Source organism: Oncorhynchus kisutch, linkage group LG15, assembly GCF_002021735.2.
Source record: "Oncorhynchus kisutch isolate 150728-3 linkage group LG15, Okis_V2, whole genome shotgun sequence".
Taxonomy (NCBI): domain Eukaryota; kingdom Metazoa; phylum Chordata; class Actinopteri; order Salmoniformes; family Salmonidae; genus Oncorhynchus; species Oncorhynchus kisutch.
Window position 1 is genome coordinate 29,826,676 of NC_034188.2, and position 27,137 is coordinate 29,853,812.

Consider the following 27,137-nt stretch of genomic DNA (forward strand, 5'->3'; position numbering starts at 1 on the left):
ATCACCACAAACAAATGTCATGTACTTTATGCGCTTATGGTCCCCAACGCAACTTATGAAACCAAGTTGGAAAAAAAATAAAAGTGTCTCACACAAACCTTCTGCAGCAACGTTGCATCCCTTCACAACAAACGCTGCAGTAACCTCTAGAATTAGCACCAGAGCAAAAAGATCTGTGCAGCAAAACCAGACAGGTCTAATGAAAATCTGTGCGTTTCATGAGGATGCTGTGACAGCAATATGAGGTCTTCACACAGGGCACAGACTGTGGGCCATTTTGTATACTGTAGTAACATCTACTCCAGGGGTATTCAAATCTTACCCTATGACACCGCTTCCCAAACTCGGTCCTTGGCACCCAAAGGGGTGAACATTTTCTTTTTGTCTGTAGCATTACACAGACGATTAATTAAACAAAGAATTAAAGCTTGATGATGAGTTGATTATTTTAAATCAGATGTGTAGTGCTCACCAAAACGTGCTCCCCTTGGGGACCCCAGGACCCTGTTTGGGAAACGCTGCCCCACGAGGTCCGGAGTAGTGCTGTCTTTCTGTTCTACCTGATAATTAATTACGCCATCTTGTCCCAGGTCTAAATCAGTCCTGATTTCGAGGGGAAGAATTAAAAAGAGCAGTGAAACTGGCTTCCAGGTTTCGATTGGGATTTCAGGGATATATTCCATGACTAATCATGGAATATGGAATATGATTATGATTAAACAGTATGAACGTATGGCAACAAACTCCACACAGCCCTGCCGTCATATAGACCAATCCACTGCATGGTTAGAGGGAGTCGTTGAGCAGCATGGAAAGAACAAGTCTACAGAGCAGAGGTGCAGCTGTCAGGAGATGAAGAGAGGAGAAGTGGCTTTCACAGGATGTCATCTTTACTCAGTCATTCCATCCTGTCATGGGTCTCTCTCAACATACGCTAGTCACTGTAGCGTGTTCTATGTACCTGTGCAATCACCCGGAAGTGGAAAACAGGGTGAAACGCAGTTTACCAATGGACTTTTCCAGCTTGAATGAAAAACGGATGAATAACAGCAGATCAAGTTTGATTTTTATTAAAAGAATGACCATACTGAAAACATGAAAGTGTGCCGCAACTAGAAGAAACAAAATGCCTTACAATAGAGTTAGAATTTGGCATCAAACCACTTTTTCAAATGATACACGTGGAGTGGTCTGCCGACACAAGTCGTCATGAGCAGGATGGAACAGTCTAAGTGCTCGCTTAGGCTATCAGACATTGAAAAGTTTAAGACACTTTATGAATAAAATAAAATGCATTGGTAAAAATATTGATGTTAAAAATAATCTCAGCAATAAAACATAAACAAATGATACTGAAGGACATTTGTACAGGTGACAAAACATGTGGAGTTGACCTGACAGACCGTGGGACCTGAACACAACAGCTTGTAAGAGTATGCTGCTATACAGCAGGACTACAGAGAACACAGTGGCCAGGAAACAGGGACAAGGCAATAGGCCCATTTTGGTTAAGTGGGTGAATGAGTCATCATCACTGTACATTAACAGAGATATGTCTCTTTATACAATCTGGTCTACTGCCCAACTGACTGTCTCAGAGTGACACTCAAGTGAAAACAGTCCTACTGAAGTGGTCACATTGCATTCTCATGAAGTTCCTATGGTCACTCTGCAGTATGAGGTTGACATCGGGTTCTACAGTGCACGCACTGCATGTCATCCTGGGAGGAAGTGCTGTGATTCAACTGAATAATCTTTCCCCGAAGGCCTTGACATAAGTCATCAAAGCCCGGTTCCACATTGAATCGTCACACGACCCTTACCTGTCCCCATCTAAACAGTGCCATCAGTCCCATTGAAATGTGAAACATGACAGAAAACCTGTGCATATAAATCCCTGCCACTTCCTCTGTACCTCATAACTTAATCCACTGTGATCAGGAGGCCCTTGAGCCCACAACTCATACTTTACACTCTCCATCAACACAATCAAAGTGGGGACATATCTCCATCTGCATTAACTCACCAGAAAGAAGCATAAGAACGACAGACCAGGGACGAAATGTACAAACCGTCCAAGAAAAGGATCATATTTGTTCCCTTTTAGACCATAATTAGTTCAGATAAAAATGGACCGGAGGGTCCTGATCCTAGAACAGCAGTCCAGCTCAGACGCTCTGTGAAAACAGGCGGAGGACACTGATGCAATGAGACTTCCTTGGAATGTAACCCTAACTCACATTGTGGGACACAGTTTACGAAGTACAAATAACATTGTTCCTGTGGTACCAAATTCTTAAAATCTAAATGGGTTGTGTTTTGTCTTCCCCAATGGACAATGCCAAATAAATAAAGATCGCTTAAAAACATTTTTTCCTTAGGTGATCATTCTGTAGAGGTGGTTTCTGCGGTGCGGGTTGGTTTAAGGCAGAAACCCAGAGACCGCCCCAAGTGGGTTCCCAGTACCATATAACCTACATACAATAGACACATCTCTACCTACATAATGAAATGTTTTCATGGAAAATAAATAAGCAATATATATTCTTTAACTCCCGAATAAAGCAAAGCTATGTATTTAATTGTTATATCGTTTCGGTAAGAAAGTATAGGCCACACCGTTGTCATCTTTACATGTCTATTTTATACGCAATACACCATATACGGGTGTTCTATTTGTTATATATCTATATCCCTGAAAGCTTTGGCCTATATATTGATAGTCTCATCTAATGTGTGACAATATCTTAAAAATACTGTACATCCGCGCAGATTGTAAGAAACACAGTCAAGGACATTATTCATTAATGTTAATACCAGCTTGGATATGAGCGGTATTGAAATCCACTTACCATGAGCTAGAGGACTGTTTGATAGTCCATGGATAGGTCTCACCCATCTGAAATGAAAAGCTAAAGCTCTGAGGACTATGAAACAGCTTGGAGACCAGAGTCTCACGTCTAGAACGTGCAATCTCAAAATGCCAATGATGTTCAATAAAGCTCGATGCAAGCCTCACTCTTTCCCGACAAGGCTGCAAGGGGTGTCCTCAACACCAACATAAAGAAACAGTGCTGTAACAGACGTAGAGTGGGCCAGATGAGCCCTAGTTATGGCAGAGGGAGTCGCTCTCCTGCAGAAACAAGTACATGCAAGAGAACACCCCATTGAACCGAAAGATGGCTTCTCGTTCCCATTAGATGTTCTATTGAAAATGTAGACCCAATAGTCCACAGTGGCGATGCAGCTGGTGACAATAGAGCAGCAGTTATTTCTCCTTTGTCCAAAATGGCTCCATCAGAGTTGACCAGTGCCAGTAGACGGGAGGTAACCAATCAGAATATTTGCTTCTGGTTATCCCCACCCAAGCATCAGACCAGAGAGTTGCTCTAACCATTGTCCAGATGCATGAATCCAACCCTTCTGTGTTGTAGGGATTGAAGGCAGTCACACACAGTCGCACACACACACACACACAGGCTAGGTAGGTAGGTAGTTGGGTAGGTATGGGGAGTTGTTCAGTGTCCTCCATCCTCCCAAGCACAGTCGTTCTTCTGCTTGGCCAGCTTCCTGACCACTCTCTCCAGCTCCTTACGAGACTTCTGCTCTTCCTCCATACATTGCTTCATCCACTTGTTCTCCTGACAAGACCCATACAAGTTAAATATTACACAGCACAGATGTGAGAACACACCGACAAGTATGAACCCACACAAACCACAATTACCCACTACACCAACACGACTTAGCAAAAATGGCGTGTCAGCCTTTACCTTTCTCAGAGTGACCATTAGATGAACAATTCTTGTTTTACCTTCTTTAATTCAAGGACCTCATCCTTTAAAGCATATACTGCATCAACCAGACTCCTGCCAGTGCAGAAACAAAAGGTTATCAGAAAGTGGGACAGCAGCATATCTTAATGTCACATTATGTTCTTTGACAAAGGCTTTGGAAATTTGAGTGCTCCAGGCAGTCAAACATAATTTCACAAATATTGACGAGGCAATTTCTTGCTTCTCAATGTTCAAGGCAAAACTACCACTTGCTAATACCTTAACGTTATTATGTAAAGAAATACATTTCTTAATTTTAACTGGATGAATAAATACCACAGATTTGAAAAAGCATCGTATTAGATGTGTTGAAACGACCACCTAAACAACACTAACTGCAGACCCATGTACATACACAGTAGGGCTGGGCGATATGGCCATGTGATATACATAATACTCTGAGTAAAAGAGAATGTTTTGGGATTTTCACCCTCCATACATTATTTCCTAGAGGTCTTAATGATGAAATGCCTATGTATGTTATGTTGTAGAATGTGAACATGAATTATGCCCCCATTTCAGTTTACTCTGACGTTTTTCTTGCGCTGTACCTGATGATTTATGAAAACTTGCTTGGTAGCTCGATGTCCTCATTGTGTTTAATACGTTTAACGTACACACTATTTCAAATATTTATGAAATGCACATTGTTATATTTGGTAGCACTTATTGGTTCTCTTGACTCCAACCCCATTCGATGCGTGGAATGGATGTGGGTGGAGCTATGTCTACATAATGGTGCTAAGGCAGTGTGTCCGATACTTAAGCTTATTAAAGAGCGGTGACACTATCAAGAGCAGTGACACTATCAAGAGCGGTGTGCGGGTTTCTTATTTTATTCAACTATTACCATGCATCTGCAACAAAAACAGCTCAGATGTGCAAGTGCCTTTTGGGCAATCTGGCCAAAATATCATATTTTTCACATTTTTGACGGTATTTTATGTTTTTAATAATAAAAAAGTTTTAAAATATACTTATTAGTATTTAGTATTTCCTGATTTTAGGGGGCAACAAATAAGTGATTTCAAATGAGTCTTTCTCCATTCTGACAGTATACCGCCCCGCCCTAACGCACAGTGTTGTAATGGTTTAATAAACGTCTATTCTCCTGAGTGATGGCCATCTTACTTTTCCTCTATGCTTGTCTGACCGTTGTTCTTCATCTCCTCCACCATGATCTTCTCTTCCTCCGGCAGCAGGACCTGAGGGACACACACTTTCCTCACCGCTGCAGAAAGACACAATAACACACATGTAAGTCTGAGTCGTTACCATGCCTATCTATGGGCCATTAAAGGTGTGACACACCTGTTGAAATAAATGATTTGTCTGTATAAATCAAATCAAATGTATTTCTGTGCTGTACAGAAACCCAGCCTAAAACCCCAAACAGCAAGCAATGCAGGTGTAGAAGCACGGTGGCTGGGAAAAACTCCCTAGAAAGACCAAAACCTAGGAAGAAACCTAGAGCGGAACCAGGCTATAAGGGGTGGCCAGTCCTTATGAGAGGTGGCCAGTGTGTTTATAACACACACACACACTTACATTTATGACAGGTTGAAAATAATCCCTCACACACAGATGCATACAAGTGCGCGTGCCTGCAGACAGACACTCTCCAGCTCACCTGTGCTGGCCTGATGCTGGCAGGCCTGATGCTGGCTGGCCCCTGTGCAGTAGGCCTCGATCACTTTCAGAATCTGGGCATCCTCCTCCAGAGCAGCTGTACCTGTCAATCAAAGGCACACAAGGGAAACTGTGAGTCAGGAGCCTTCTGAACCCCACAAAGACTGACTTTAAATTCCAACATTCAACTGACACAGACCTGACAGACAGAGACAGACAGACAGACAGACAGGAACAACTGATTTAGCTACTTCATTTCTATGGTAACTGTCTGTGTGTCTGCTACAGATGGTCAGTTTCCCTCTCATTGTTCCAGTTACTTTAAATTAACTGTCTAGTTTTTCCAGATTTCTATGATTTCTATAATTAATTACATTGAGTGAAATAGTTTCCCTTCCAATAAATGGTAATTAAGTTTGTTTAAAAGCAGCTGTTCTGTGTTTGAATGGTAAGGGCTACAACAGAACAGTGTGGGTGTATACCATCATTAAAAATATTAAATGGCAAGTAAAAAGCTGATTGGCCAGCTCAGCCAACTTGACATCACATTTAATGAGGAAACAGCAAGCATTTTTAAACAGTCTGTTTGAGTTGAATTTCTTTCCTAAGTGTTTTTATTTTATTTACACTTTGGCCACAAATATGAGTATAGGATGAGTCAACAACATTATTTAGGTATGAGTTAACGGACTGTGAACTTTTAAAAGTAAGATTTTACTGGACAGTTACTAGGAGCTGGATGTCTCAACTAGCGATGAGGTACTATATCACGTGAGACATGCGTTTTGAGTTGCGTGCAGTGAATTACACTGGAGTGTCGATTCACAGTGAGAGAAATTAGTTCATTGGTTAGGCAGAGACTGTATTTTGCCACGCAGAGTGTGAATCGGTGCTTTCCTTGGTGGCAACACATTTATGGTTTCATTTCCTAGCGTGGAATGATCAAACCTACTTTTCCGTAAGAGGAACTCCTCGTCAGAATGTTTCCTTTCTGCTCTGCGTTTTGGGAAGAAATTCTTAATGGGCCCAGAGCTCTTACTGGAGTCCTGTAGGAGTGACAGAGAACTGTTAGGAGGCTATGGTACACAGAGTCATAGCCAACACAGTGACACACACCTTCAAGCCATGGGGAAAAACATCACAGTAAATGCAAGCCTACAGTAACACACACACACACACACACACACACACACACACACACACACACACACACACACACACACATTGCCTCCATAGACGAAAACATACACGGTGACAAAGTCTTAGAAGTTCCACAAGCATGGGACAGCAGTAACCAAAGAAACCTGGGTCATGTTCATTAGGGCACGCAACAGGAAAATTAAATTACAATTTAAGTAGCCACTCCTCGTTTCAGTCAGGTTTCTTCCGTTTGGTGCCTAATGAACACAACCCTGGTATTATTTTTAACAGTTTACTTTTAGAAACAAGAATTGTCGCCTCCGAGTCATTAATGAACACATTTAGTTTTTAGCACAGCCATGTCACACACTTGGTTCTAACTGTGTGGCCTATGTCATCACGTCTGCAATAATGAATCACCTTTACCATTAATGAACCATTGTAAAACCCTCTTATGTAACCCCTCCCATTTTCTAACCTATAAACTGCCATTCTTTCTTATTTGATCATATGCTGGCCAAGGTGCAACAAGAGGCAGCTTCGTTGAAAATAAAGCACAAACACACATTTATGCACAATGTGTCCATCTCAATAAAGCTCCCTAACAGACCTATTAAAAAGCGGGACGATTGATTCTTTATAAAAAGTGTGTGTGTGTGTGTGTGTGTGTGTGGGGGGGGGGGGGGGGGAGTGTTTCTGCATCAAATTCTACTTGTATCCGTTACCTAGAAATAGCTTTGTGTTACCTAGAAAACAGAACGTCTGCCAGAGGCTCTTGGTGAGTACGGGGATAAAAGACAGACAAGGCAGCAGAGAACACAGGAAACCAACAGCTTACTGCAGAGGAAGAGGCAAACAGAGCAATGACATGCCACTTCAGCACATGGACGCACACATCCACACAGAGGGAGAGCGATAGATCTAGCCTCACCTTCAAGATAGAAGACATCCTCTACAGCAGCCAGTATGGAGAGAGAGAGACAGAGAGAGGTAGAGATATAGAGAGATAAAGAGAGATGCATGAGAAGAAAAAAAAAGTGGGAGAAATTAGAAGAGGGTGAACGGTGAAAATGTCAGTACCTCCCCCCCCCCTCATCCTGCAGTATGAAGAAAACGGAGTGATGATTCCACAGAGAAAAAGAGAGGGGAAGGGGAGATGCAGCTAATAGCTGCTTTAACCCTGAGGGCATAGAGCATAGTGGATAATGCTGCACTCTAGCTTTAGAATATCGTGAAATCTCACCACAAATGACCTATTTTCAACCTACGTCATTGTACGTAACGTCTTTTTGTCAACGTTTTCATGGATCTCAGGAATCTGCAAAACGATAACCATTTTTAAGAGGATTATTCTGGCAAAATAAACGGTCAGTGACCGAGCTCGACCTCACCGCACACTGACCACTTCCCGACCCTGTGGAGTAGCAGCTGGTGCAGCCCACCACCAGGTCAACCTGACAGCCAGACAAGCGCCATTCAAAAGACAAGTGTGTACTGGAATTAATGTAGTTACTTATTACCAACACAACCCCCTCACCTTGTATATACACTGTTTTATATAGAATCTGGGACCCCCGTTTGCCTACTCATCTGGTAAGAGCTCTGCCCACACAAACAGCTATATCTGACAGGGTTTTTCCATGGACCCGTTAAACTCATGTTACTGTAAAAGACTTTAAGCAGTGCTCTTTACCCCAGGCTCCGAATAAACTTAGTGTGTGCAGGCTTTTGTCCTAACCCAGCACTATATCCTGATTCAAGTAATCAGCTATTCATCAAGAACCTGAATAGTTCCAGACTCTAGAGGGTTAGAACAAAACTGGAACAAAACCCTGCTCACACTGCAGCTCTCAGGTATCAAGACTGAAGAACAAAGAGATAGATGGATATTCTGTAGGTCTGGGTTGGCCTACCTCCTTGTAGCCCAGTGCAGCGGAGGGCTTGAGGGGTGGGGCGGGGCGCAGGCAGCTCAGAGACCAGGGCTTGGTGGTCTTGGGGGGCTCCAGGGGTCCCCGGTTGGCCTGGCTGGGGGTGCTGAAGCTGGGCAGGTGAGTGGGGGTGCCCACCATACTGACCGGCTTTCAGTCAGAGAGATGATGGATGTGTGAGGTTCAATGCAAGTTGAATGCAAGTGCCAGCCATGTGTGAAGTACAGTGGATGTTGAAATGGTTCAGCGCAATGCGAGTTCTGGATACATGAAGTGGTGTAGATGTTCTCATACTATGATACTAAGTCTAGAGGGAAATACAGCACAGCCATCTTGTTTAACGAACATTCTCTACGCAACGCCACTTTCTGCATCTTTTCAGAAAGAAATCATGGACAGTGTGCCCATGTCTTTACCTTGATAAAGGTGCCCACGGGGCTGGCTCCTTCACTGTAGGCATGGAGATGGTCCAGCCACTCCTGCAGCTCCTGGGGGTTACTGCAGAACACTGTGATGCGATCCATTGTGCTTCCTGCAACACACACACACACACTTCAGTGGGTTGCACTTTGCAGGGAAGTTTCAGGCTGGGTTACCTAGAGTTAGGGGTGGGTAAAACTGTTTGCAAGGCGTTTCATAACGCCCACATATAGGGTACCTGGCATGAATCATAACCGTCCACCATGACAGCTGGCGAGTCGCGACTGGATGAAAAACTGGATTATGGTGTCATGGTTTTTAAAAATAAACTGTTAGCCAATCCTGTGTCCTGCGGCAAGTAAACAAGACAACTAGGAGGAGTGGTTCTCCCTGCAGCCCTGGCATGTTAATGAAAGCATTGCATTAACGCTATGACTGATAATTTCACGTAACTCATTGATGTAGCATCGTTTCCCTTTCCCTCAGTGAACGTTATGAGTAACTGCATCATTAAAACCGAGACGAATCAAGGTTTTTACACCGTTTGTACAGAAGGGATTGGAATGAGAATGACATAATATAATAGGAAGCTGCTCTATCAGAGGGATGTTAAGTAAGAAATCCTCCATTCATTCGCAAAAAATGAGGCGCAACTGCATTACTGACCTTCGACCCACTGACGTGTAGAGCGTAATGGACCAGTGTGTTAAGATATAGGCCTTTCACAGGAAACCCAATCCTTGGCACTGATTGCAAACTCACTAGAACTAAACTACTTGATGGAACTGCAGACCACACCAAAGCGTATGAAAATGTATGCACCCATTACAGTCGCTCTGGATAAGAGCGTCTGCTAAATGACTCAAGGCTCCCTCGCTAACCTACGGTACCTGTGATCTCAAAGGTGTAGTGGCCATTCTCCGTGTCCTCCGTCTGCCTGGAGACTGTGGAGCCTGTCAGTGGCAGCCTTCCCTGGGGGGGGGGGGGACAGAGAGAGAAGAGGGGGGCAGAAGGTTGACACACTTCCCCAGATTGAGTGCAATACTTGGGACGCATTAGTTTACCTGGTATATGAAGCCGCTCATGCGCGGACTAGCAGACAGCAGGACCAGCACACCGGGAAACATCATGAGGTAGCGCTCCTCCTTCTCCTATGGGGAACACACAAGCAGCGCCACAGAGTCAATCACACAACGACACCCACGGACACAGGTGAGGGCGATAGCCCATAAGCATTTCGGTGCACCTTTATGTAGATAACGAATACTTTTGATTTGACATCGAATGTGAATCCCAAATCACAATATTTCAGCTGAGTTAAGAAGTAAAGAAAACAGGGAATAGGTTTGAAAGATGTTAGATTGGCGTCAGGTGGTGCTTCAATCAGACCAAAACACAGCCAGATATTTATTCCTCTCAGCTTTCAGATCCTCATAGTCGACCCCTACACAGAAACCACACTACGTGGAGGGGGACTGGCTTTCCACTCTATATATGGCCAGTCTGGGGTTTCTGATTCATAATGAAATTAACATAGGCATAACGTATGAGAGGGGGTGGCAATCAGCATATATGACTCATCTATAGGACTACAGAGGGCAGTGCGAACGGCCCAGTACATCACTGGGGCCAATCTTCCTGCCATCCAGGACCTCTATACCAGGCGGTGCTCAAAGAAAGGCCCTAAAAATTGTCAGACTCCAGCCACCTCAGTCATAGACTGTTCTCTGCTACTGCACGGCAAGCGGTACCGGAGCGCAAAGTCCCCCCCCCCCCCCTCCACATCACTGCCACTCTCAGTTGTCATCTATGCATAGTCACTTTAATTAACTATACCTACATGTACATACTACCTCAACTAACCGGTTGTATTCGGCGCATGTGACTAATACAATTTGATCTCCAGAATGTGTTCGACGGAAACAATCTTATCTGTGCCAAATAATGTGGCAATGGCACGTTCAGTCATTTGGAAATGCTATTCACAGGAGCTGAAATAATACAATTCGGGGGAAACAGGTCCTTGTATCAACTCTAAACTTGTGAGGGAACAAACAGGCAGCTGTTTGGAAATGGTATTTCCTGGCAGAGAATGTAACTGGTCTACCTCCCTTTTCTCGTTATTCGCCTAACCACCGTTCATACTGCTCAAAACATTGTTATTTTGAACTTTGACCTTCTCGGAGGTGGTCTGTAGCACTCTCTCTGGGTAGTTGCCCTTACACACAGATCTAGGATAGGCTCACCTTCCCCAGATCCTAACACTTCATATTGGGGGACAACTGTATCCGTTGCACTCACCTCATTGGTCCCGTTCTGCATGTGGACCAGGGACATGTAGGCCACGTGACCCAGAGACTTCATGCTGTCTCCCTCCCAGCCTCTCACTGGCTCCGACAGGATCTGTAGTTCCAGGTTCTTACGTTTCCGCAGGTCCTGACACTGGGCCTGAAAGGAGAGGTGTCCATTACTGTATAGTTCATATGAGAAATTGGATAGATTAACCATAAGATAGAAGCTGTTTTAAGCCTGGTTTAGTAAGCATTTCCACACTATAATGTAAAATGTCCAGGATATGGCAATGCTGCAACAGGTATAAAGGAACTGTGCATCGTGCAAAAGGTGAGTTACAGAGAACAGTTTACCGGGACCAGAAGGGGGATTCCCCATCTCTCAAAGACAAAATGACAAATCAACACCAACCAGGTTCACGTAAATAGGGCTGGTGGACCCAAAATATGCTCAAATACACACCTCACACGTCAAGAGACTACTCCAGTGTGTGTGAGTCAACGCTTCCCCGCAAACTCTCAGCCACACTGTGGAAACTTCCTCTCAAACTACTGCTCCAACAGAAAACGGTGTATCATGCTGCTATTTCAGTCCACAACCCACCAGAGGAAAACGTTTTTCACTGAGGACATATTACACAGGAAGCAAGATGGTGTTTTTCTTTTCATTAAAACAACCGAGATGGGCGTATCATCTTGAGTGTCTTTTATGTGATGCTCCATCTCAGTTTGGAAACATATGCCCTATACAAGCAACATCTCCAATCTTCTGAGAAGGACAGCCTTCGGTAGTTTCAAATAGCTAAGTGTGCTTTCATCAAGAAAGACAGTTATGATTCTTGGTAGTGTGTTAGGTAATATAGACTAGATGATGCTACTGTAGACTAGTGAGTTGATACAGTACTCAGTGTACACGGCTAATCTCTATGGACCATGTCTACCTAAACATTGCATGAGGAACCACAGGGGTTCTGTACCTACCACCAAGCTTTTAAAAGCCACCGTAACCTTCAAGATGTCACTGTAGTCCGGGTGGGCCTCCTGCAAGATAGTCAACAAATTATAAACATTTAAATCATTTATATCTTACACAATACCCAATTAAAAATATATAAATCAATCTACATTAAGACATTTGGGAGGGATACCAATACATGGTATTGGGGAGTGACATCTGGAACACCGGAGGTGAGTTAAATCTCAGTTGCATATGGATCCATAGATGGGCTTATAGAGAGTTATGTTGGCTCCAGATGAGGCCTAATGTTTATTTTTTATTTTATTGTACCTTTATTTTACCAGGCAAGTCAGTTAAGAACAAATTCTTATTTTCAATGACGGCCTAGGAACAGTGGGTTAACTGCCTGTTCAGGGGCAGAACGACAGATTTGTACCTTGTTAGCTCGGACCTTTCGGTTACTAGCCAACACTCTAACCACTAGGCTACCTCCATATGTCTCTCCAGCTCCTGCAGCAGGATGGGATACTTGTCCAGCCTCATGAAGGGTTTACTCAGGCTGGTGGTCAGGGTCAGGATGCCTGGTGGACTGGCCCCCTGGCTCTCCATGAACGTACCCAGCTCCTCACTACAACAGACACACACACACACACACAGAGTTTTACTGCTGGGTGACCTTGTAAAGAGAGAGAAAATATTCTACCATGGGGAAAATAATCTAGATTTGTTGAATGTGTTTGGTAATGATAGAAAAAAGCTGAAAAGGATCCCACAGTATGAAAGATGCTAATTAGTTCAGTGTGAAATCAAAAGTGCCTCACCTGCCTGGAACATAACCACAACTATAGATATCCTGTGTGCAGCTTCCTGTGTGTATTTGTGTGTGTCATGACAGTGTTCTCTTGTCTCTGCAGTGCATGTTTTCACATTAACAATTGCGCAGAAAGAGACCGAGGGGGTAAAAAAAACACCAGTTCCACAATAGTGTACATGATTAACTGCGTAACTAACATAATAATTACACAACCACTTCATTCATTGCTCTGTTTGCTCGTTACAACTACATTGCGTGTGATGGACAGCGCTGTGATTAACTGTTCACAGAGCCTCAGGGCCTGGCTGATTGTAGTGAGGGGATAAACTAAAAAAGGTCACTCAGAACGGACAAGAAAGACACAGTTGAGAGCATGCTGACTGGTTGCATCACTGCTTGGTATGGGAACTGCTCAGCCTCCGACCGCAAGGCACTACAGAGGGTAGTGCGAACGGCCCAGTACATCACTGGGGCCGAGCTCACTGCCATCCAGGACCTCTATACCAGGCGGTGTCAGATGAAGGTCATAAAAATTGTCAAAGACTCCAGCCACCTTAGTCATAGACTGTTCTCTCTCCTATCACCCGGAGTGCCAAGTCTGGGTCCAAGAGGCTTCTAAACAGCTTCTACCCCCAAGCCATAAGACTCCTGAACATCTAGGCAAATGGCTACCCAGACTATTCACATTGCACCCCCCCCCTCCCCACACCACTGCCACTCTCTGTTGTCATCTATGCATAGTCACCTTAATTAACTCTACCTACATGTACATACTACCTCAACTAACTGGTGCCCCCGCACATTGACTCTGTACCGGGACACCCCTGTATATATTGTTATTTGATTTATTTTTTACTGCTGCTCTTTAATTACTTATTACTTTTATCTCTTATTCTTATCCATACTTTTTGAAACCGCACTGTTGGTTAGGGGCTTGTAAGTAAGCATTTCACTGTAAGGTGACATCTACCCCTGTTGTATTAGACGTATGTGACTAATACAATTTGATTTGAGACACCGCTCTGTTACACCTCTACATTTCCAGAGAAAGTATGACACCTAGTGGGTCAAAGAGAAACTGCAACTACTCTTCTATAGCCTATGGTTATCCACAAAGACATTCCATTTTACTTGCATTACTAAACTGATGGACATGTTAATTTGCAGTGAAATGCCAATCAAATGCAGATGCATGTCATGCAGAACTGAGATGCCAGTAAGGACTGACCTGTGGTCAGTGAGTACGCAGACAGCCGAGGGGTGACTGGAACAGTATGACCGGTACAGCCTCCTGATCTGACCAATCAGGTTGAGGTAGCAGGCAGCCAATCGCTGCTGGCTCTCTGGAACTCTGCAACACACACAGAAAGAAGTGGGTGTGTTAGTTACTAGGATAACAGTTGGGTTGTTCCTGTATGTTTAGTTTCAGATTCCATTCTACATATTGTCCAATAGAGGGAGCATAGTAACCTGAGGCCACCCCATCTAGAGCTTCAGGTAACTGCCAAAATAAACGAAACACCACCAAGTGTTTTAATAGGGCGTTGGGCCACCATGAGCCGCCAAAACAGCTTCAATGCACCATGGCATAGATTATTGGCATAGTGTCTGGAACTCTATTGGAAGGATGCGATATCATTCTTTGTTGATGGTGGTGATCAAATGCAGTCTCATGCGCCACTCCAGAATCTCCCATAACTGTTCAATTGGGTTTAGATCTGGTGACTGAGACTGCCATGGCATATGGTTTACGTCGTGTTCATGCTCATCAAACCATTCAGTGAACACTCGTGCCCTGTCCATGTGGGCATTGTCATCCTATTGGGGCATTGTAGCCAAAATAATGGCCTGCCCAGCATTTTTAGACATGACCCTAAGCATGATGGGATGCTAATTGCATAATTAACTCAGGAACCACACCTGTGTGGAAGCACTTGCTTTCAATATACTTTGTATTCCTCATTTACTCAAGTGTTTCCATTATTTTGTCAGTTACGAGTACATCACAACAAAAACAATTATCCCCAGAATATCTGATAGAAACAGCGGAGTAGGCAGAAAGTGTAGTGACACAGATTAGACCTTGGGTTAGGGTAATGTGATTGGACCAATTCAGTTGCCTCAACGAGCAGTGTCCCCCCGCGTCCCCATTACACTCTCATACAGTTCCTTCTGAAAATATTCAGACCCCTTGACTTTTTCCACATTTTGTTACCATACAGCCTCATTCTAAAATGGATAAAAAATCCTCAGCAATCTACACACAATACCCCGTAATGACAAAGCGAAAACAGGTTTCTCAAACTTTTTGCAAATGTATTAAACTGGAACAGGAACACACTACTGTTCAAAAGTTTGGGGTCACTTAGAAATGCCCTTGTTTTTGTTCATTCAAATTACATCTAATTGATCAGAAATACAGTGTAGACATTGTTAATGTTGTAAATGACTATTGCAGCTGGAAACGACAGATTTTTTTATGGAATATCTACATAGACGTACAGAGGCCCATGATCAGCAACCATCACTCCTGTGTTCCAATGGCACGTTGTGTTAGCTAAACCAAGTTTATAATTTAGAAAGGCCAATTTATCATTAGAAAACCCATTTGCAATTATGTTAGCACAGCTGAAATCTGTTGTCCTGATTAAAAAAGCAATAAAACGGGCCTTCTTTAGACTAGTTGAGTATTGGGTTCGATTACAGGCTCAAAATGGCCAGAAACAAAGACCTTTCTTCTGAAACTCGTCAGTCTATTCTTGTTCTGAGAAATGAAGACTATTCCATGCGAGAAATTTCCAAGGAACTTCAGATCTCATACAACGCTGTGTACTACTCCCTTCACAGAACAGCGCAAACTGGCTCTAACCAGAATAGAGAGAGAATTTCTATGTGACCCCAAACTTTTGAAAGGTACACACACACACACACACATATTTCCTTTATTACCCTCCAACCCTACCACTCCTCTCCCAATTGGAGCAAACTAGTAAACAACAACACTTAGGCCTATATTTCCAGCTTATACATACCATATACATTTACAATATATACTATATATATTTTATGGTGCATCCTGTTTCCATTGATCATCCTTGAGATGTTTCTACAACTTCATTGGCCCACCTGTGGAAAATTGATTGGACATGATTTGGAAAGGCACACACCTGTCTATGTAAGATCCCACAGTTGACAGTGCATGTCAGAGCAAAAACCAAGCCATGAAGTTGAAAGACTTGTCTGTAGAGCTCCGAGACAGGATTGTGTAGAGGCGCAGATCTGGGGAAGGGTACCAAAAATATGTCTGCAGCATTTAAGGTCCTCAAGAACACAGTGGCATCCATCATTCTTAAATGTAAGAGCTGGCCCCCCGGCCAAACTGAGCAATCGGGGGAGAAGGGCCTTGTTCAGGGAGGTGACCAATAACCGGATGGTCACTCTGACAGAGCTCCAGAGTTCCTCTGTGGCGATGGGAGAAACTTCCCGAAGGACAAGCATCTCTGTAGCACTCCACTAATCAGGCCTTTATGGTAGAGTGACCAGACGGAAGCCACTCCTCAGTAAAAGGCAAATGACAGCCCACTTGGAGTTTGCCAAAAGGCACCTAAAGACTCACAGACCATGAGAAACAAGATTCTCTGGTCTCATGAAAATAAGATGGAATTCTTTGGCCTGAATGCCAAGCGTCTAGTCTGGAGGAAACCTGGCACCATCCCTACAGTGAAGCATGGTGGTGGAAGCATCATACGGTGGGGATGTTTTTCAGTGGCAGGGACGGGGAGACTAGTCAGGATTGAGGCAAAGATGAAAGAAGCAAAGTACAGAGAGATCCTTGATGAAAACCTGCTCCAGAGCGCAAATAACCTCAGACTGGGGCGTGGGTTCACCTTCCAACAGGACAACAACCCTAAGCACACAGCCAAGACAATGCAGGAGTGGCTTCAGGACAAGTCTCTGAATGTCCTTGAGTGGCCCAGCCAGAGCCCGGACTTGAACCCGATCGAACATCTCTGGAGAGAGCTGAAAATAGCTGAGCAACGAAGTTCCCCATCCAACCTGACAGAGCTTGAGAGTATCTGCAGAGAAGAGTGGAAGAAACTCCCCAAATACAGGCGTGCCAAGCTTGTAGCATCATGCCCAAGAAGACTCAAGGCTGTAATCGCTGCCAATGGTGCTTCAGCAAAGTACTGAGTAAAGGGTCTGAATACTTATGTAAATGTGATATTTCCTTTTTTTATACATTTGAAAAAATGTATAAAACCAGTTTTTGCTTTGTCATTATGGGGTATTGGGTGTAGATTGATGAGGTGAAAAAAGGATTTAATCCATTTTAGAATAAGGTTGTAACGTAACAAAATGTCTGAATACTTTCCGAATGCACTGTACACTTACTTGGTGCACTCGTCCAGAGCAAGAACCAGACCCTGCTGGAAGGTGAGGATCTCCTCCAGGTTACCACTCAGACTGCCACTGTCTGTATTGCTCAGCCTGGACACCACACAGCAGAGAACATAGAATTACAATGAGTAGAACAGATATACCTATTAAAAACAACAGCATGTTGCATGGGTCATTCGGAGAGATTCACAATGCCACGAGGCTCTTTAGTAACTGGTATTTCAAAATGTATCTAAACAGTTTGCATCTGAATGAATTGACACCCATCCTTGTTCGCTGAGCTTACTTGTTGCTGGCCTTTAGGGGTCGTAGGTAACAGCTCAACATTGTCTGCAGCTCCTTGACAAACTCCCTCTCATGCTCCAGGATGTCCTGCACCACCTGAGAAAGATCATTTAAATAACCCACATCCTATTAGAGACAGAAACGCTGACACAGCCTAAACTGTTCCGCTAAGCAAAGCTGTAGTGGCCCAGTGCATATGGAGCTGTAGAAAAGGGAGATACAATGGGAGAGGGCCCACTCACCACAGTGTAGTAGTTCTTGGTCAGTTGAGATGCTTTAGGAGACACAGGTTTATCTGCAAGAAGTAAGGTAGTCGGGGGCAAAGTTACAGAGCAGCAAACAGCACACAGAATGGGTGTTGTGCTAAGCATCATAATCTAGTCTGGTGTTAGTACAGCATGCTACCACAGACTCTTTCCTAGCCCTACTCACCACAGGGCTTGACCTCGCGGACATAGTTGCTGGGGAACCAGCCCGTCTTGCCGTTGAGCGAGCCCTCCCACCAGCCGCCCTCCTCCTGGCGCGACACACTGATCAGGTCTCCCTTGTTGAAGGACAGCTCATCCTCGTTGTTCTGCTTGAACTGGAAGCGCGCCTTCACCAGCACCAGCCCGCCTCCGCCGTTCTCCGACATCTCCTGGTTGGGTAGAATAGTTGTCAGTTAACGACTCGTTTATACAATTTAACCAATCAATCAGGAAAGTTTGATTTACTATGCATTTCTGTAATATGTGAGCCAAGTGTACAAGCCGTTCAGGACAGGCGTACAGGAGTGTGAATATATTTGTAATTACTGGTTAACAGCACATGCTACAAACATTTTTCCAATTAGGTCTGTTTCACTGTCAGGGTCATCCTTTTACAAACATGGAATGACACACAAACGACTAACGTGACGGAGTGTGTGTGTGCGTGCGACCTTACTGCTGGTTTGGATTGTCTGGGCAGGGACTTGGACCTGGAGGAGGTGTGTGTGTGTGAGGTGGTGGACTGGCTAGGAGCAGGTGTGCCGGACTGGGGACATGACCTCTCAGTGCCACAGTCTGTGGAAGAGAAAACACACACACACACACACACACACACACACCTTAAATAGTTCATTATGATCCACCATGTAGCAATGTGACTGCAAAGGACTCGGAGGTTATATAAATGTTTGTGAGCTTGTTGATGACAATGTGTTTCAGTGCAGGCTGTTAGCTCTGCGGAGTCCCCAAGGGACAGTGGGCACACAGATGTCTGCTGTGCCTAGCTGACAGAATCACCTCACATCACCTCAACTAGCACACACTGATCCCAGACCAGCCATCTAACACAGACAAGCTGAGAAACCTTGATGTATATTATCATTGACCAACATCAATGACGTAATGGCTCATTATACCTTAAATGTGCTCAAGTAAACCGATGGCGTGGATGGTAGTTTGAGACAATAACACTGGCAGGTAGACAAAATCATCTTCAAAGAGCTGACTAATAAACTCTTCTCAGTATTCTCTGACAGGAGTAGTCTTGTGAGAGGACTCCCTTTGCAGGCACCGTGATGCATTAGCTTCTAGCTCCAGCAGTACCAACAAAGCTGGGCATGTCTCCACCACAACCTCTTCCAATGCCAGCTGCAAAACCTAAGTCAACAACTACACTAAACAGAAATAGAAAAACGCAACACATAAAGTGTTCGTCCCATGTTTCATGAGTTTAAATTTTAAAAATCCCAGAAATGTTCCATACATCCCAAAAGTTTATTTCTCTCAAACACTGAGGAGTATTTCTGTCTATAATAAAAGCCCTTTTGTGGGGGAAAAACTCATTCTGATTGGCTTGGCCTGGCTCCCAGTGGGTGGATCTATGCCCAGTCATGTGCAATCCCTATATTAGGCCCTAATGAATGTATTTCAATTGACTGATTTGCTTATATGAACTGTAAAAGAGTCAAATCTGAAATCGTTGCGTGCTGCGTTTATATTTTTGATCATGTGGACCCATAGCCATCCATTACAACTGAGCCAACACACTACTGGATCAATACCTGGACCGATGTCGGGAGGTGACAGCGAATACTTTCTAAAAGAACCAACACATGACTCTACATGAAACATTTGCAACCTTGTCGGCTGGTACCGAGTCTACATCCACTATCCAAGGAGGGAAAGTGTCCCAGAGTAAAACCTTCATTTAATCTCCTTTCAATATAGGAGCAGATCATCACAAAGCTATTTATACATGTTTTGATAGAGAACCAACCATCTGGAAGGCAAGATTCGCTATATATCCTATTAGTCACACAGACCATTATAAAGACAATTGATAAAGTGAGATTGGCAGAGGTATTGCTACAGTCTGGTAATGACTGGAGGAAAAAGCACCAGGATCATGTTTTTATTCAACCTTTTAGACCTGAGAATAGAGATATAAAAAAATACATTTTTCAAGGTAGATCTGGCCATACATATATCCATACTGGTTCAGCCAACTATTTCTAGGGCACCGCCAAGAGTCAGTGCCAACCTGGACATCACCCTCATTCCCCATCCCTTTACAACTGCAGATAGGGGGGAGAAGAAAAACGAAAAGAGCACAAATGGCAGGCCAGTATAGAAGGAATGCTTGTGTTTCTCTTAGCTGTGAGGGGGTGAGTATTCCACATCCCTTTACACATGCAGTGAGATGCCCCAACAAGCCCTGTACTGTCAGCAGCTCCCTCCTCGTGGCCTGGCCACCAATACCTCTCGCAGCTGCACTGTCAGAACGTGCACACAATCACACAGAAACACAGGGAGAGAGACACAGTACTGAGGCCTGTCAGAGGATCATGATAAGCAGAAACACGGAGAGAGATGCCTCTTCTTGAACCCATTAAAGAGAGTGTGACTAACCCAGCCCAACTCAACAACACTAGACATTTTGAAGACTATTCCATTTCAAGCTGAGAGAGCGAGAGACTCTGGTCCAATCGTCATTCTCCGGCCTTTAGCATCGATGCTCTCTGATGAGGATTGGCGCTAAGACAACTTCAAACAGATAACGACACTATTGGATATCGTCAAGTGATGGCTTTTAGAATTAGCAGCAAAAGCTTGGCGCTAGCAGAAAGTCAAAACAGTGTATGATTGGGGTGACTGTGTCAGCTTGCTGTTTGTCACGTGGATGTCTTATAGCCTAGCTGCACTGTTGCTTTGACATGAAATACCATTTCATCATATTGACAATGAGCTCTCTGCCATGTACATTCCCTTCCTACAACTGTCTTATTCAGGCTGAGCCAGGTGCCTTCTAATGCAATGTTACAGAAAAAAGCAAGGCATGTTCAGTAGGACATGAGAGCCATGGTAGTCATCAGAGTAAATATGTTACTCTGCAGGAGGCCCTCAGAAACAGACACACAGCCATGCCAGCTGTCTGTGAACAGGGCACCTTTTAAGATTCACCAGGCCTACTGGGACCAATCCAGCGAAAAATGACACATGCATATTCATTTTATACACACACACACACACACAGTATATTTTAAACCACCACGTTGAATGTGGTCAATGCGAGTCTCAACACTACACAGTTCACACACTAGCACATAGCTGTAAAATGATTCAGTTTTCTACTAGAGCTTACAGCGTGTGAGAGCAGACAGGTTAGTCATACAAACGTAGCATACACATCAATGATTACAATATTGCATGATAATAAAGGCAGGTGAGTACATTTGATTTGGGCCTTAACCTTAAGCTCATTATGGTCTTATTCAGTGGGGTACATTGTTTACAACCTTAAAAATAGAAATAGAGAGATCATGTCAGAGCAGCTCACAGATTACTGCACCTGTACATAGCCCACCTATAATTTAGCCCAAACAACTACCTCTTTCCCAACTGTATTTAATTTTAATTTATTTATTTATTTTGCTCCTTTGCACCCCATTATTTTTTATTTCTACTTTGCACATTCTTCCATTGCAAAACTACCATTCCAGTATTTTACTTGCTATATTGTATTTACTTTGCCATCATGGCCTTTTTTGCCCTTACCTCCCTTCTCACCTCATTTGCTCACATTGTATATAGACTTGTTTATACTGCATTATTGACTGTATGTTTGTTTTTACTCCATGTGTAACTCTGTGTCGTTTTATCTGTCGAACTGCTTTGCTTTATCTTGGCCAGGTCGCAATTGTAAATGAGAACTTGTTCTCAACTTGCCTACCTGGTTAAATAAAGGTAAAATAAATAAATAAAATGTGTGGAGTAGGAATGTCTGTTTTACCCAGTGCATTTCTATCCGACTGTTTGTAGCTGTGCATCCTCCTGAATAAGGCCCAGCAAATAAATACAGTCATTAGACTTACCTTGGGTGGCGAAGTTGACTCCCAGCAGAGTGGTCAGCACTTTGTTAAATTTCTCACCAGAGTACAGGCACTCTGGTTCAAATCCCTGGCAGGAGAGGAGACCGACACAAAGACACTTTCAATTCAAAAACAAAATACCTGGCTGCTCATATGACAGACTAAAATCAGCAGGGGAAAAGAAGTAGGTATAAAATCATTAGCAACAAAGGTGTAGGAGATACTGCTTGGCTGATTATCACACAGAGAGAATCCTGACCGCAGCCCAGCAACAACACATAATGGGATGTGACTTACACACAAGAAGACGGAGAGAAAAACAGACATGTTGAATGTGACCCATATTTTTCGTGGCCTAGTGGTTTTGGTAACAAAACAGACGGTTCTCTCCTCATTGGAAGGGTCCCTGAGTGGGTCAGCTGTCTAAAGCACTGCATCTCAGTGCAAAAGGCGTCACTACAGACCCTGGTTCGATTCCAGGCTGTATCACAACCGGCTGTGATTGGGAGTCCCATTGGGCGGCACACAATTGGCCCAGCATCGTCCAGGTTAGGGTTTGACCGGGTTAGGGTTTGACCGGGGTAGGGTTTGACCGGGGTAGGGTTTGACCGGGGTAGGGTTTGACCGGGGTAGGCAGTCATTGTAAATAAGAATTTATTCTTAACTGACTTGCCTAGTTAAAGAAAGGTTCAATAAAAAACAAATTTGTTCTTCGATGCACGCCGAGCACTCGCTCGCTCTGTCCGTCTGTCTCCCGGGCCTCACAGACAGCCGGTTATCCACTTTCCTCTAGTGGCTATGGTTTCACACTTCAAATGAAACATCTTAAATATAGAGGGTAGCAGAGCACGAGGCATCTGTTCACTATCTAGCCCTTCAGAGCCAACACGACTGACTGACTCATGCATAGTCTTTTCAAAGCTGAAGTGTGGCCTATCTGGTAACCATGTCAAGACGACAGACTGAGGTAGCGTGTGATATTGACATGTACCGGTATCAATCGGTTGTTGTTGTCAAAAATGAACAAGCATCTACAGAGAAACTAAGCAAGGATACAGACATTAAAACAGTGACATAAAAGTTGAACAATCTGAAGCGAACATATGACACAGGAATCAAACGTGTTTGTTGCTGTCAAAAAGCCTTGAGCAGGGCCAGGGTGGTATGTGACTCGCAGGCGTTACAACGGTATGTCTATAAAAATAATAATACCATAGGCTCAGGATCTATAAATTCAACTATACTGTAGTCGACCATAACTCGTCAAGTTAGCCGTCACTCAAGCCGTCGCTGCTGCTTCCCAATTCAGCATCTCGGAACAGAAGTGAAAGTTGTGTGAATGTGGTCTTTGTCCAGTCACATGACAGCCCCATGGCTGTGGTTACGAAAAATGGAGTGAGAGAGGGTGACTGGCCAGAGTATGAACTGCAATGGTCTGGAAAAAGTCAAGATGACACATTGTACAGGGGCTTTCCAAATCCTTACGGTCTTGAGCTCCTGAACTGCCCCCAAGCCTGTAATTATGGAGAAGTGCGATCGCTGCAAGAAAGCAGAAGGGACCTCCCAAACCACAACAGACCAGCCTGCGTTTCTCCCCCGAACCACTTGACTTGCAGTAAAGAGCCTGGCTGATTAAATTACTTTTTCCCCCTTTTTTTCAAACCAACTAATGTGATACAAAAGCAGAAACTACTGTTTATAAGGGTTGGGGAGGAAAAGGCATGACTGAGGGTCCAATGGGGCAGTCACTGTAATGCATAGGGAGGGAAAGGCATGACTGAGGGTCCAATGGGGCAGTCACTGTAATGCATAGGGAGGGAAAGGCATGACTGAGGGTCCAATGGGGCAGTCACTGTAATGCATAGGGAGGGAAAGGACTTCCAACACCCTCTTATTATGTGCATCATCACTCATAGTGCTGGAAATACAGTTGAAGTCGGAAGTTTACACACACTTAGGTGTGAGTCATTATAATTTGTTTTTCAACCACTCCACACATTTCTTGTTTACAAACTATAGGTTTGGCAAGTCGTTTCGGACAACTACTTTGTGCATGACAAGTCAGTTTTCCAACAATTGTTTACAGACAGATTATTTCACTTACAATTCACTGTATCACAATTCCAGTGGGTCAGACGTTTACATACACTAAGTTGACTGTGCCTTTAAACAGCTTGGAAAATTCCAGAAAATGATGTCATGGCTTTAGAAGCTTCTGATAGGCTAATTGACATCATTTGAGTCAATTGGAGGTGTACCTATGGATGTATTTCAAGGCCTACCTTCAAAGTCAGTGACTCTTTGCTTGTCATCATGGGAAAATCAAAAGAAATCAGCCAAGACCTCAGAAAATATATTGTAGACCTCCACAAGTCTGGTTCATCCTTGAGAGCAATTTCCAAATGCCAGAAGGTACCACGTACATCTGTACAAACAATAGTACATCATGGGACCACGCAGCCGTCATAATGCTCAAGAAAGAGACACGTTCTGTCTCCTAGAGATGAAAGATGCTGGAGGAAACCGGTACAAAAGTATCTATATCCACAGTAAAACGAGTCCTATATCGACATAACCTGAAAGGCCACTCAGCAAGGAGGAAAAGCCACTGCTCCAAAACCGCCATAAAAAAAGCCAGACTACGTTTTGCAACTGCTCAGGAGGACAAAGATCGTACTCTTCAGAGAAATGTCCTCTGGTCTGATGAAACAAAAATAGAACTGTTTGGCCATAATGACCATCGTTATGTTTGGAGGAAAAAGGGGGAGGCTTGCAAGCCAAAGAACACCATCCCAACCGTGAAGCACGGGGGTGGCAGCATCATGTTGTGGGGGTGCTTTGCTGCAGGAGGGACTAGTGCACTTCACAAAATAGATGGCATCATGAGGGTGGAAAATTGTGTGGATATATTGAAGCAACATCTCAAGACATCAGTCAGGAAGTTAAAGCTTGGTCGCAAATAGGTCTCTCAAATGGACAATGACCCCAAGCATACTTCCAAAGGTGTGGCAAAATGGCTTAAGGACAACAAAGTCAAGGTATTGGAGTGGCCATCACAAAGCCCTGAACTCAATCCTATAGAAAATGTGTGGGCAGAACTGAAAAAGCGTGTGCGAGCAAGGAGGCTTACAAACCTGACACCAGCTCTGTCAGGAAGAATGGTCCAAAATTCACCCAACATTGTGGGAAGCTTGTGGAAGGCTACCCGAAACATTTGACCCAAGTTAAAACAATTTAAAGGCAATGCTACCAAATACTAATTGAGCGTATGTAAACTTCTGACCCACTGGGAATGTGATGAAAGAAATAAAAGCTGAAATAAATAATTCTCTCAACTATTTTTCTGACATTTCACATTCTTAAAATAAAATGGTGATCCTAACTGACTGAAGACAGGGCATTTTTACTACGATTAAATGTCAGGAATTGTGAAACTGAGTTTAAATGTATTAGGCTAAGGTGTATGTAACCTCCCGACTTCAACTGTAAATACGGCATTTCTGTTTTAATTGTTTTTTATAAATTAGATTTAAAAAAATGTAAAAACCTGAATTTGCTTTGTCATTATGGGGTATTGTGTGTAGATTGATAATAAAAAATATTTAAAAATGTAGAGGCTATAACGTAACAACATGTGGAAAAAGTCAAGGGGTCTGAATACTTTCCGAATGCACTGTAAATTTCAATGTCACATGGCTGAAGGGGGGGATAATTTTCACTTGTAGAAAAGGTAGGGAGTACAGCTAGATTTCCTATTGCTGTTTAACCAAGCAACGTGATGCATGCTGCTCAATGTACACTGCTCAAGCAGTAGTAGACAGTGGAGCCAGCCTTATGCCGTGTTTAAGTGCTAGTCAGAACTAGGAAACTCAGAAATGTCCGTCTTGCTTACGGTTTGTACTTAACATGCGCCACGTTCAACCAGTCATACATTTTAGAGTTTACTAGTTCCGACTAGCACTTGAACGCGGCATTATTTAAGACAAGCAGTCTTAGTTGAGACCCATCAACAAACCCATCTGTCTGTGTGTTCTGTCAGAGTGACTAACAGAATGCTTGCTTAAAAGGGCAACCCACTCCACATGGCAATCAAGAGACATGTCATAAAAATACTGCCTGCAGAGGAAAACAAATCTATGCTGAAGTCACAGCAAAACAATTGTAGGAAAGTTAACCTTTTGTTGACAGAAACCTGAGTTGACTCTGCCACAATTATGCAGTATTATTTTCTAATCACCACTTCGAATTGCTCAGCTGACAGTTATGTACATCATGGAGAGACCAGTCCTCAAATAAGCAAACCATTATGGCAATATATTATTGTTGGTTGTATGTAAATGTTTACTAAAGCTAGAAACAAGAATTCAGCAAGGAACTCAAATCAAAATGTCCAACAACAACAAACACATGATCATAAAACAAGTCAATATAGAAGAGGTGAAACCACTACCAACCAAGCTCTTTGAAATCACTTACCTCTACTTTTAAGGATGTGCATCCTCTCAGAAACTCCTTGATATTGGCGATGCATTCGGCTTCGTTCCTCGGTTCCTGACAGTACTAAAACAGACATAAAATAAATGTATAAAAACAGAGATAAATATATAATTTTTAAAAATGTTGGTTTACTATTACAGGCGTTGACGCAAATGACAACTCAGGGTGGGGGAAATAAACAAAGTCACAATCCACTGTATCCTTTCGAATGTTGATATTTTACAGTAAGTAAGTAACGGTGGACTCTTCCTACGTCTCTCTTTCAGGAATATTGTGTCGGTTTCTTGATAACTGGAAACTCGGAAATCTTTAAATCCAACTTCCGTGCGTTCTAGACAACTGGGAACTCTGAAAAAAATGAGCTCTGATCGGGGAAAAATGGTTTGGAACGGTCAACTTCAATTTCAATGTCAGGGGCTTCATTGGCATGGGAAACATGTGTTTACGTTGCCAAAGCAAGTGAAATAGATAATAAACTAAGTGGAAATAAACAATAGAAAAATAACAGTTAAACATTTACAAAAGACGGAATTCCAAGAAGGAAATTCAGGCATCTTCCTAGAGTTCTGACTTTTCGACCTAAGTATCTCCGATGTCACGATTGG

The 27,137-nt window shown here is 43.4% G+C and overlaps 1 protein-coding gene across 2 annotated transcripts in view; it reads right to left on the reverse strand.

Annotated features, from left to right (window-relative positions):
* Positions 1 to 1,054: 1,054 nt before the first annotated feature.
* The window catches only part of LOC109905131 (rho guanine nucleotide exchange factor 6-like), a 29,507-nt gene continuing 3,424 nt past the window's right edge, over positions 1,055 to 27,137 (reverse strand). Inside the window, exons 2-22 of one of the 2 annotated variants that reach the window (XM_020502332.2) lie at positions 26,512 to 26,595; positions 22,039 to 22,123; positions 18,624 to 18,742; positions 18,132 to 18,336; positions 17,942 to 17,994; positions 17,701 to 17,795; positions 17,409 to 17,504; positions 14,245 to 14,367; positions 12,692 to 12,830; positions 12,226 to 12,285; positions 11,255 to 11,401; positions 10,018 to 10,104; positions 9,844 to 9,925; positions 8,950 to 9,065; positions 8,519 to 8,683; positions 7,537 to 7,557; positions 6,418 to 6,511; positions 5,467 to 5,568; positions 4,968 to 5,067; positions 3,815 to 3,869; positions 1,055 to 3,641 (exon numbers count right to left, since the gene is read on the reverse strand). In XM_020502332.2, the coding sequence (XP_020357921.1) occupies positions 3,519 to 3,641; positions 3,815 to 3,869; positions 4,968 to 5,067; positions 5,467 to 5,568; positions 6,418 to 6,511; positions 7,537 to 7,557; positions 8,519 to 8,683; positions 8,950 to 9,065; positions 9,844 to 9,925; positions 10,018 to 10,104; positions 11,255 to 11,401; positions 12,226 to 12,285; positions 12,692 to 12,830; positions 14,245 to 14,367; positions 17,409 to 17,504; positions 17,701 to 17,795; positions 17,942 to 17,994; positions 18,132 to 18,336; positions 18,624 to 18,742; positions 22,039 to 22,123; positions 26,512 to 26,595 (2,151 nt within the window). In that variant the 3' untranslated portion in view covers positions 1,055 to 3,518. The remainder of the gene's footprint in view (positions 3,642 to 3,814; positions 3,870 to 4,967; positions 5,068 to 5,466; positions 5,569 to 6,417; positions 6,512 to 7,536; positions 7,558 to 8,518; positions 8,684 to 8,949; positions 9,066 to 9,843; positions 9,926 to 10,017; positions 10,105 to 11,254; positions 11,402 to 12,225; positions 12,286 to 12,691; positions 12,831 to 14,244; positions 14,368 to 17,408; positions 17,505 to 17,700; positions 17,796 to 17,941; positions 17,995 to 18,131; positions 18,337 to 18,623; positions 18,743 to 22,038; positions 22,124 to 26,511; positions 26,596 to 27,137) is intronic. The other variant, XM_020502333.2, reaches the window with a different exon arrangement.